A 12,336-nucleotide genomic window follows, 5' to 3' on the forward strand; every position below is an offset into this window, starting at 1 on the left:
AACTGGGTTTGAAAAAACGATGTGATTTTTCTAGTTAGGTGAGCTGTCTCGAAGTGCATTGCTGGTTTCTGTGGCTTTTCTTAAGTGCTTTGTATTTAATTTTGCATATAATTTTTAGATGTAATGAAAGTTAATTGTCCTTGAAAGTCATGAGTTTATCAATTAAATAAAAACAGTTTTAATATTTGAAAAGCATCAGGGAAAAGAAAAAGATAAATTAATGTACTTGTCTTTCCTTCAGTAATTAAACAATGTGATTAGTGTTCATTTTCATCTGAGTTAGTCCTGATGGTTTTTTTAACCAAATAATTTGACATATCCTGCTACTGGTAACAGAGTAGTCTGAAGTTCATTCACTTTCCCGCTCAGTAAAGAGGCTTATCAGGATAAGAGTCTTCATTTCTGCTACGTTAACCATTTGAAGAGAGCATACATTATTAACAATTTATTTCAATCCTGCTTAGTAGTTACTCTCCAAGTGGTGTGGTAACATTACCTAGTGCTTGCTCTGGTGCTGATGTAATGGAGTGCTCTCACTGTTTTGTAGCTGAAGAGATAAAAAAACTCCGGAAACAGTTGGATGAACTGCAAAAGGAAAATGGGAGATACATCGAACTACTGAAAGCAAATGATATTTGCCTGTACGATGACCCTACAATCCACTGGAAGGGAAATCTCAAAAACGCAAAGGTCTCGGTTGTTATTCCTGGTGATCAGGTTCAAAAGAACATCATTGTCTATTCAAATGGGAGTCAACCCAATGGAAATAACCAGGGAGCGCCTGTCCAGGGAATAACATTTAATGTCGGTCATAATTTACAAAAGCAAACAGCCAATGTTGTGCCAGTCCAGAGAACTTGCAACCTAGTGACTCCAGTGACAATTTCTGGTATTTACCCCGCAGAAAACAAGCCATGGTCGCAAGCTACAGTTTCTCCGCTGGCATCTGCTCAAACAGCTCCAGCAGGGAATATTCTGGAGCTCCCCACCCCAGAGGACGAGCGAGGCGTGCTCACCGCTGCTACTGCCAGCTCTCAGAGCACATCTCGAGCTGGAACAGAGCAGGAGCTACAGTGTTCCTCAAGTAACGCACCACAGAATGATCAGAATCTCCCCAAAAGCAAAAATGATGAGGAGGGCACTAAATTAACAAAGAAAACGCTCCTGCAGGGAATCAGCCTTCCTTCTAGTGCCTCCACGGAAGCCTCCCAGGTTCAGCAGGTGAATGCAACTTGCTCAAGTACACACAGTTCTAGGAGTGACCTTCAGGAAAGCTGTGTCATTTCAACCACAGACACAACTTGTGTGCCCTCTGTGAGACTGTCTACTGCAGATAGTTTTTCCTCTGTAAATGTCCTCAAAAGTACAGATTTAGTAAGTAGTGCTGGCATGCCCGTGACTTCTGCAGAAGGAGTTAAGGCTGTGACGGCAATAAGCACTCTGCCTGCCAGTCCCTTAGAGAACTGCTGGTCTTTTTCAGGCTCTTCAGGTGTTGGCACTTCAGACTTGAAAAACATGAGTAGCCTTACACGGATGCCTTCAGCTGGAAACACACAGACCACGTGGACGACTCTGCAGCTAGCGGGAAATACTGTTCAGCCACTAAGCCAAACCCCGTCCAGTCTAATGACTGCACTATTAAATGAGCCAGCTAACGGTGCTGGTACTCTGTCTTCTGCTCACAGCAGGCCTCTGACTACAAGTATCAGTTTGAATACTTCTCTTCCTGGGGATGGCCAGGCAGCTGAACAGATTGTAGTTACCTTGCCCTCATGCCCTCCCTTACCTATGCAGCCATTAATCAGCCAGCCACAGGTTAAAACTCAGGCTGCAGGAAATATCCTTCCATTAAATTCAGCTATGCAGGTGATTCAGATGGCTCAGCCGGTGGCATCAGCCGTTACAGGAGCACCAGCTAACCAGAATGTCATCATTCTCCAGCCTCCGAACCCAGCTCCGTGCCCTCCAATTGTGAGAGCAGAAGTACCCAGCCAAAACGTTAGTCAGCAGATTGTAATTATACAAGCTGCTAACCAGAATCCTCTTCCCCTCCTCTCCGCTCAGCCTTCTGCTTCTGTGAGAGCTTCCATGAATGGGCCGACTGCCATTGCGAACTCTAGCAGCTCCGTGCAAAACGCCTCTCTTCCACAGACATTTGGAGGGAAACACCTTGTCCATATATTACCAAGACCATCTTCTTTGCCATCTTCTAGTTCTACACAGACGTTTTCAGTTACAGTGTCCAATCAACAGCATCCGCAAACTATCTCATTAAACGGGCAGCTTTTTGCACTGCAGCCTGTGATGTCTTCATCTGGAGCTTCAAGTCAAGCCCCTATGCAAATTATTCAACCCACCACCAGCGAAGATCCAAATACCAATGTTGCCCTCAATACGTTTGGTGCTTTAGCTAACCTCAATCAAAGCATATCGCAAATGGCTGGGCAGAGCTGCTTACACTTGTCTCTCAGCCATCCTACCAATCCCACAACTGGCAATAACCAGATTGCCACAGTTAGCTGTGTGTCATTACCAGCTTCTGTGGCATCTTCAGTACCTGCGGAGGTTTCAGTATTAACCAGTGCATCTAATTCAATAAACGCTTCCCCCAAAAAAGCAGCTGCTGGCTTGCCATCTAGCACAAAATCAAAAAGGACAAACAAAAAGCCAAGTACAAAGAAACACCAAGCAGTCAACAGCAAAATGTCCTGCCCGGCACTTCCTTGCAGAGGCGCAGGGAAGGCGGACTGTGCTCCCGTGGAAATGGTGGCAAAGCATTCGACCGGCGAGGGGCTGCTTGAAAACGCTCCAGCGGTGTCCGTGTCGCAGGCCTTAACGACGTCGCGGGTGAGCGGCGTTGTGGCGTCGGGTGGCGTCAGCGTTTCTGAATGCTGTTCCAAAGAGCCTGCGAGCTCCGAACAGGCAGCCAAAACCCGCTCGGTCCCCGAGCCGAGCTTGGCAGAGGCCCCCGCTTCCTCGGCCCTGGGGTCCGGGGTGCCAGAGCAGCCAGCGCTCGCCCCGCCGCCTGCCAGAGATGCTGCTCCTCACCAGCAGGCCCAGGGCTCTCAGAACCGCCCGCCAACCAGCTCAGCCTTGTCAGAGTCCCCCAAACCCTGTGAACCCCCCAGCACCTTAACGTCCTCTCATACCGAAGCACATGCGACATGTTCTGGGGTCACTGGGATGTCAGCAGCACAGAGCAGCACAGCAGGTCATGCTTCCAAGGCAGGAGCGATTTCAGAGTCCTGCAACATCACGGGGGATTCCTCAGTGGTAATGCAAGACGCGGACTTGTTAGAAGGACAGGGTCTAACCAAAATGCTGTCTGATCTCACAAAAGAAAGAACAGCTGTGGAAAAACCCTCTTCCTTTACTGTTCAGGGCGAACATTCTAATTTTCCCATGGAAAACTCTAAATCAACAGAATCAAATGTTGATTTGCCTGAGAAGCAAGAACTCTTGCTAATGAACACGGAAGGTGATACTCTTCCCCAGCATCACTCCTGCATTTCTGATCAGGAAGTAGTCAGTGCTTCCCTTATCGCTAGCAGGCAGGCAGACTCCCCGATGTCAACTAGCTCTGGCAGCAGTCGAGGCTTCTCAGTTGCATCTATGTTGCCGGATACCACGAGAGAAGACATCACCAGCAGCACCTCAACCAGTACGTGTAACAGCTGCACGTTTTCAGAACAGACTGACATCGTAGCTCTTGCAGCAAGAGCTATTTTTGACCAGGAAAACCTTGAGAAAGGTGGAGGAGGAATACAGGTTAGCATGAGGGATGCCATCTCTAAGTCAGCTGAGGCTGCACCTTTGGAGAGAGAGCAACAGCCTTTTAAACCTCAACCAGTGAAAGAAAACAATGCAGGGCCGTTGGAAGCGGCACCAAGCAAATTCAGTGCTCAAGATACAGTACAGACAAATGTTGAAAGACAGGTTGAAAAGCCAAGCTGCTCTGTAGGAGGTGCGGTAACATCAAACACTTCTTTGCACATTTCCACTTCCCAGTCAGCAAGCATAACCAGTTTAAGCGTGAATAATCTGATACACCAGAGTCGCATTGTCCATCCCCTTGTGAGTTGCTCCACCTTATCCCAGTCTTCAGAGCCACCGAGTGTCCCTGCAACTGTGAGCCTCTCCCTCCCGTCTAGCACATACGTCAATCAGTCTCCAGGACCCGCTATGCTGAGTGAATATGCTCAGGAACAGCTGAATGCCATCAGGGCAAGCACCATGCAAGCTCCCCAGCTGCAGGAACCACACTTAAAGCAGCAAAATCATGAAGGCCGCAAAGACTCTGCCAAGCGGGCTGTTCAGGACGACCTTCTGCTTTCTACAGCAAAGAGGCAGAAGCAGTGCCAGACAGTGCCCATACGGCTTGAGGGGATGGCACTGATGAACCGAACACCAGAGAGCATTGCTGATCAAACACAGATGCTAGTCGGCCAGATTCCTCCTAATTCATCCAACCCGGTGGCATCAGTGAGCAACCAAGGGCACCCCGATGGCCTTAACAGGTTATTCCCGCCCAACAGCAACTTCGTAACGCCAGCGTTGAGGCAGCCTGAAGTTCAGTGCAGCTCTCAGCCATCAATTTCAGAGCAGCAAGGCCAGGCAGGGCAGCACTTGCAGCCAATCCAGCATGTTCCTGCTCAAGGCGTATCTCACCTTCACAGCAATCATCCATACTTAAAGCAGCAGCAGGCTGGTCAGTTAAGAGAAAGGCACCACTTGTATCAGCTGCAGCATCATGTCACACACGGGGAAAGCTCGGTCCACTCTCAACCCCACAGTGTCCACCAACAGCGAACAATACAGCAGGAGGTGCAGATGCAAAAGAAGCGAAATCTCATCCAGGGAACACAAGCCACTCAGCTTTCTCTACAGCAAAAACACCACGGGAGTGATCAAACACGGCAAAAAGGTGGTCAGCCTCACCCTCACCACCAGCAAATGCAGCAGCAGATGCAGCAGCACTTCGGAGCTTCCCAGCCTGAAAAGAACTGTGAAAATCCTGCAACAAGTAGAAACCATCATAACCACCCTCAGAGCCATATAAATCAGGATATTATGCATCAACAGCAACAAGATGTTAGCAGCAGACAGCAAGGTTCAGCTTCTGAACATGTGTCAGGGCACAATCAGATGCAAAGGCTCATGACCTCAAGGGGCTTAGAGCAGCAGATGGTGTCCCAGGCCAGTATCGTAACCAGACCATCAGACATGACCTGCACCCCTCATAGGCAGGAAAGAAATAGAGTTTCCAGCTACTCTGCTGAGGCGCTCATTGGGAAGACACCCTCTAATTCAGAACAGAGAATAGGAATATCTCTTCAAGGCCCTAGGGTTTCTGACCAGCTTGAAATGAGAAGCTATCTTGATGTTTCTAGAAATAAAGGGTTGGTGATTCATAATATGCAGGGCCGCTTATCTGTCGACCATACAGTTGGCTCAGATGTGCAGCGGCTTTCTGACTGCCAAACGTTTAAACCAGCGGGACCCAATCAGCAGCCAACAGGCAATTTCGATGTACAGGCTTCAAGAAACAGTGAAATTGGTAATTCTGTGTCATCTCTCAGGGGAATGCAGTCACAAGCATTTCGAATTGGTCAAAATACTGGGCCATCCATAGAGAGACAGAAGAGATTGCCCTACCAGCCAGTACAGGGTATTCCAACAGGAAATACCCTGCCATCAAGGGAAAATGAAAACACGTGCCACCAAAGTTTTATGCAGAGTTTACTTGCCCCTCACCTTGGAGATCAAGTGAGTGGAAGCCAAAGATCAATCCCAGAACATCAGAGGAACACGCAGTGTGGTGCCTCCTCCACAATTGAGTACAACTGTCCCCCAGCGCGAGAGAGCGTCCACATCCGAAGAGATGGTGACGGCCAGAGCAGGGAGAGCTGTGACATGTCTATCGGTCCAATTAACACAAGGAACAGTTCTCTGAGTATTCCTTTTTCAAGTTCTTCTTCCTCAGGAGACATTCAGGGTCGCAATACAAGCCCCAACATCTCTGTGCAGAAGTCCAATCCCATGAGGATGACGGAGAGTCATGGAACTAAGAGCCACATGAACACGCCTGTTTCTAGCAACATGCACGGGGCTGTGAGGCCGACTCACCCTCACCCTGCAGTTTCTCATGGAAATGGTGAGCAAGGGCAACCTTCCGTTCGTCAGCCAAATTCTTCAGTTACTCAGCGGTCGAGGCATCCTCTGCAAGATAATGGAGGTTCTAAAATACGTCAGCCCGAAAGGAATCGATCCGGAAATCAAAGGCATGGAAACGTCTTTGACTCTAGCCTTCCCCATCTTCCCCTGTCCACCAGCGGCAGTATGATCCTTGGGCGCCAGCAGCCCGCGATAGAAAAAAGAGGCAGCATTGTCCGATTTATGTCCGATGGCCCTCAAGTGTCTAATGATAATGCAGCCCCTGACCAACATACTCTCTCTCAGAATTTTGGATTCCCTTTCATTCCGGAGGGTGGCATGAATCCACCAATAAATGCCAATGCCTCTTTCATCCCACCAGTCACTCAGCCCAGTGCCACTCGGACACCAGCTCTAATCCCGGTTGATCCGCAGAATACGCTGCCATCCTTCTACCCGCCTTACTCTCCTGCCCACCCTACCCTTTCCAACGACATTTCTATCCCTTACTTTCCCAATCAGATGTTTCCTAACCCAAGCACGGAGAAGCCGAGTAGTGGAAGTTTAAACAATCGATTTGGATCCATTTTGTCTCCTCCCAGGCCTGTTGGGTTTGCTCAGCCAAGTTTTCCTTTGCTTCCAGATATGCCGCCGATGCACATGACCAACACGTCGCACTTATCCAATTTTAACTTAACATCTTTGTTTCCAGAAATAGCCACAGCTCTTCCTCCAGATGGTTCAGCAATGTCGCCTTTGCTTTCCATTGCAAACACATCTGCTTCAGATTCTTCCAAGCAGTCCTCAAACCGACCTGCCCATAATATAAGCCATATTCTAGGTCACGACTGCAGCTCAGCAGTGTGAAAACTGATAGACTGACTTCTAGTCTGATGCATTGTTTATATATTTAAGAAGAAGAAAGTGGATCTTACTGGCATCCCTGAAGAGACCATTCATAGCAACACTGTTTATTTGCCTAAATGTATGTATATGGGTACTTTTCGTATTTATACACACACTGTATTTCCATCCACCTTACTGACTTTAAAGCACCAGTGCCTATAGCAATGCTTACTTACTAGTAAACAGTAAGGATGCAACATTAAGAGCTGTGCAAATATTGGTTGTTGATTTTCCAACAATCAAGTTTGATGTCTGATTGTTCCAGGGTAAGGGCCACCCTCAGTAAAGAAAGGAGTGAGAGCATCCATATGGGAGACAGGAAACAAATGCTACAGGTTTCATTTTGTTTCTGATGTGTTTACCTGAAATTACAGATGAATTTGAAGTGGCTTGGGTTTCTCTTTTTCCTTTGTAAAATATCTTCAGGAGCCTCAACACAAGTCAAGTCTCTGTGAACCCAGCGTTAATTGATAAAGGCGTTTGTTGTGCAGCTTTTGTCTGTTTGAAGCTTGTCACATGCACTTGAGTTAAGGCTGACTTTACCTGGCAAAAATTACTATGTGTTTCCGTGGTCAGCAATTAAAAATACTGGTTTCGAAAATTCAGATTTCTTTAACCCATGACTTTCTGTTTCTAAGAAGGATTTTGTTTGGAGCTGTTTTAACAGTTACTGCTAGACTTGGTCAATGTTTTAATGTAGCTTACAACTCCTTCTGGTGTAGTCAGCAGAGACAGCAGTCGTATTTCTTGCCATTTCATTGTTCATATGCTGCAAGTTACCTCAGGGTGGGTTTTGTACCTTGGTTAGCACCTTCTTAATGTCTGTTTGCCTTTTTTTTTTTTTTTCTTCTTTTTTTTTTCTCCCCTCTTCTTTGGCCCATGCTCAAACACCAGCTTTCTGGTTTCTGTGAGTGACAGCCCTTTGTTGTACCAGGCAGCACATGGGAGGAGGACAGAGCCTGTGGCATCCTGCAAAATGAGGGGGGATCCCTGGGGGTGCAGTTCTTACTTACCGTTGCTGACAGGAACGGCCTGAATTAATATCAGTATTCTGCACTTGAATGCACCTTTTGTCTAAACGCGTATGATTGTGGAACATGAGTGTGTCAAGACTGAAACGGCGTCGTTGTGATTTGAGCACCAGGAGGAAGGGGGGTGCGTTTGTGTGTGCATGAGAGACGGAGTGAATGCGTGTGCGCCGAGTCTCCAGTACTTCCACAGGTTTCGGTCCTGTTTCTTTTAAAGGAAGGGGAAGAACTAGGTAAGTTTTATTTATTTAATGGCTCTGCAGTGTGCTTTTTTTTTCAAACAAGACAGAAATATTTGTCTTTTATTTTTATGTGCTTGGAAATACCATTCTGGTTTTGATTTTTCAAAAAACCGAGGAACTTCAGGTTTCCCTGTATGCAGTCCTCCTCCTACCAGCCAGGGAGTGGCAAAAACTGCTCTGGGGCCTCTTCTCTGGTCAGGGAGAGCCTGAAACACTTGTGTGTTGCCCACCAGTGCATTGTCTTACTGCTTCTGGGACTTGTCACAGGTTCTTCCCCAATGCCTCTGCTAGCAGGGGGCTGGGGAGGAACAGGCTCCCTGGGAAATTTTTTAGGGATTTTTTTTAATTTGAAAGTTAGAAAGGAAGGTATTCCTCCATCTCCAAGAATGGGATCCAGAGAGAGGGACCTGGAAGTTTTTTCCATAGCTTGACTGCCCGGGCCACATTTTTGCTGAGTTCTTTTATACTGATCCAGGAAAGCAAAGAGGCTTTAGCGTAAAAAAAGAATTGGGCTGTGTCTGTAGTCTGTCTGGACAATGTCTCCGCTCTTGAAACCTGGGGTCTGATGTTTTCCTGCAAAGCTAAGTAAAATGGTTCTGATTTAAATTGGGAATCACTTTTTAATTCAGATGGAGCTTCTCTTAGGACACCAAGTCTAAGTGGTGCATCAGTTCTCTGTGTTTATTAAAAAACCCCAGATTGAATATGTATTTCATTTCAAAGCAAGGCAGCTTGTGTGAGTGTGACAGTGAAGTGGGCTGCCAAAGTGCAGCTTCTGACCAAATGGCAGCAAGTGGCCTGTGCAGAGCAGGAGGGTTAGGAATTACCGCCGGTCCCCAACTCCAGACTGACTAAGCGCACCGCAGGACTGGGTGTTCTCTGATGAGGCTCTTGATCAAACTGGTTTCCCTAAGTCACTAGGTCCCAAAGGGGCTTCCTCAGGTGGGGAAATGAGTCCCCTAACAATGAGCATCTCCATGGGCTGTGGATGATAAAGACAGGGGTATTGAAGCAGCAGCTACACTATATGTTACTTACTTGTCCGGGCCTTAGGGCGGGAAGCAAAACAGCCATTCTCACTCTCTTTAAATGGCATTGTGTGTGCAATGGTGTATTTGGCTTTCAACACAAAGTAGTGAAAAATTAAGCCCTGGCTTCCAAGACTTCATATAAAGATGTTAATCCTGCTCATCATTCCAGGCATTCACATAGTACCATATTAGTTTCTTCTGCTGGGAAAACTACTTCATGATTGTCTTTGAAAACTGAAGTAAGCTTGTAAACTTGTACGGACCAGTTGCAACAGCTAAATGTTCACCAGTCCATGGGGCCAGATGGGATTCACCCGAGGGCTGAAGGAGCTAGCGGGTGTTACGGCAGGGACCCCTCTCAACCATGTACCAAAGGTCTTGGGAGTCTGGGGAGGTCCCTGCTGACTGGATGCTGGCCAGTGGTTTTCCATCTACAAAAAGGGTGTGAGGGGAGAACCCAGGGAACTACACACCTGTTAGTCTAACCTCAGTTCCTGGAAAAATTGTGGGGAAGATTATACAGGTTACTATTGAAAGGCATTTAAAAATAACGTGATTATCAGGCACAGTCAACATGGGCTCAGAAAGGGAAAGACCTAAGTAATTCGATATCCTTCTACAATAAGGTGAGCCACCAGTGGATGAAGGGAAGAGAGTGGAGGTAGTTTTTCTGGATTTTAATAAGGCTTTTGATACTGTCCCTCAGAGCATCCTTCTGAACAAGCTGTCCAACTGTGGGATGAGCGGGTTCATGTTGCGCTGGGTGAAGAACTGGCTGAAGGGCAGAGCTCAAAGGGTTGTAGTGAATGGGGCCACATCTGGCTGGACCCAGTGCTGTTCCTCAGGGCTCAACTCTAGGGCCAGCCCTGCTCACTACATTTATCAGTGATCTGGGTGCAGGAGTTGAAGGCACCGTTAGCAAGTTTGCTGGTGATACCAAACTGGGAGGTGCTGTTGACTCTCTCGAGGGATGAGATGCCTTGCAGAGGGATCTAGATAGATTGGAGCACTGGGCTCTGATGAATGGGATGAAATTCAACAAGAACAAATGCTGGATTCTGCTCCTGGGACAGAGTAATGCCATGCACAAGTGTAAACTGGGAGAGGAGTGTCTGGAGAGCAGCCCTGCAGAGAGGGGTCTGGGGGTGCTGGTCGGCAGCAGGCTCAGTGCGGGTCAGCAGTTGTGCTCTGGCAGCTGAGAGGGCAAACCCCATCCCGGGGTGCACCAAACACAGCATGGCCAGCCAGGCAAAAGGGGTCACCATCCTGCTGTATTCAGCGCTGGTGCGGCCTCACCTTGAGTGCTGGGTGCAGTTCTGGGCCCCACAATTTAAGAAGGGTGTCAAGGTCCTCGAATGTGTCCAGAGGAGGACAACTAAGCTGGTGGAAGGGCTGGAAGGAATGCCCAGTGAGGAGCTGCTGAGGACTCTGGGCTTGTCTAGTTTGGAGAGAAGGAGGCTGAGGGGCAACCTCATTGCTCTCTGCAGCTCCCTGGGGAGGGAAAGTGGAGAGGGAGGTGCTGAGCTCTTCCCCCTGGGATGCAGCGATAGGACGCATGGGAATGGTTCAGACTGGGCATTAGGCAGCATTTCTTTACCAAGAGGGTGGTGAGACACTGGCACAGGCTTCCTAGAGAGGTGGTTGATGCCCCAAGGCTGTCAGTGTTTAAGAGGCATTTGGACAATGCCCTTAATAACATGCTTTAACTTTTGGTCAGCCCTGAAGGGGTCAGACTAGATGGTTGTTGTAGGTCCCTTCCAACTGAAATAGTCTAGTCTATTATATTTTATTCTATGTATTTATTTCTTCATATCGATTTCACTATTAATTTCACTGGTGTTATATCAAGGTTAAATGCAATCCTGAGTGTTCACAAAAGAGTATGTCGACTGAGATTTTGGAGGTTGGTGGTTTTTCTTTTTTTTTAATGTTGTGCAGCATTTTCTGAAGAGGCAGTAGCTGTGTCAGTACCCCTTTCCTATTCACAAAGACAGCCAAAAATAGTCACCTGTTTCACAGGATGCCTGTAGTGCAGGCAATCACAATACAGGCATTTTAGTGATACAAAGATGATTGTGATTTTGCAGGAACTGCACAGTGTTGTGGTGTGTGGCTTAAAAGTAATAAAGTAATTACCAATGTGACTCTAAGTTTTCTCTAGAGGATTGTACCTCACATTGTTGTGACAGGGCATGATTCCTGCGTAATCACCATGCCACTTTGTTGTCCTTCTCAGGACTTTTTCTGAAACCTGCCAAGACCAGGATGGAGAAATATCATTTCATTACCCTCCCTGAATATGGCAATTTCTGTTGAAGTTCAACCACATTCCAGTGTGAGTCTTTTTACGTGCCATAAGTGATGCTAAATGACCCTGTGGCACTGGTGTGGGATCAGGACGACTGCTATGAAAAGAAAGGTAGGCAGACCTATCTGTGAGAGCTTCATATAAATGCATTTGTCCAAATGCCGTTCTTTACTCCCAGATTGTACTATTTACCCTGCTGACTAGCTTTTAGAAGAATTTAATTAAAGAAAAATTGCCTCTGTTGTGCAATCTTTGGTCTAATTGACTGTCCAGGATGGTCTTTGAATGCTGGATCTGGCCAGGTCCCCCTGGTTTAAGAGCAACTTGTGAGTTTGCCACAGATTTCAGCTTCTCACACGTCCGTGCTCATACGCCGTTAGGAAGAACAAGTGGCTAGTCTGGATATTTCACATTAAAGAGAGGAAATGAGATGTTAAGTAATTTTTGTTAATTTTTAATTGCTAAATTGTTTTGGTTTTCCTCTCCACTGTAAACTAATCACCCCTGCCATTCCACACTGGCCAGGCTGCTTGTGTTCAGTTTTGTAGGTCAGTTTGTGCCAGTGACAGGTCGGTGTCAGCTTCCAGCCACTGGCCCTTTCCCAGGGCTTCAGGCTCTGCTCTCAGCATCAGGAGCAATTGCAACATCTTGCCCATTGAGTGGAAACT

General features: G+C 47.2%; 1 protein-coding gene across 4 annotated transcripts in view; it reads left to right on the forward strand.

Moving 5' to 3' along the window:
- USF3 (upstream transcription factor family member 3) overlaps positions 1-11,672 on the forward strand; it is a 34,678-nt gene extending 23,006 nt beyond the window's left edge. For 2 of the 4 annotated variants that reach the window (XM_032995620.2, XM_032995619.2), the window contains one exon: positions 548-7,660. In XM_032995620.2, coding sequence (XP_032851511.2) covers positions 548-7,020 — 6,473 coding nt within the window. In that variant the 3' untranslated portion in view covers positions 7,021-7,660. Of the gene's footprint in view, positions 1-547; positions 7,661-7,953; positions 10,741-11,596 lie in introns of those variants that run through there. The other 2 variants (XR_004407508.2, XR_006164910.1) reach the window with 2 other exon arrangements.
- The last annotated feature ends 664 nt before the right edge of the window (positions 11,673-12,336 follow it).

The sequence above is a fragment of the Tyto alba genome, unplaced genomic scaffold, assembly GCF_018691265.1.
Source record: "Tyto alba isolate M040663 unplaced genomic scaffold, T.alba_DEE_v4.0 Super-Scaffold_14, whole genome shotgun sequence".
Taxonomy (NCBI): Eukaryota; Metazoa; Chordata; class Aves; order Strigiformes; family Tytonidae; genus Tyto; species Tyto alba.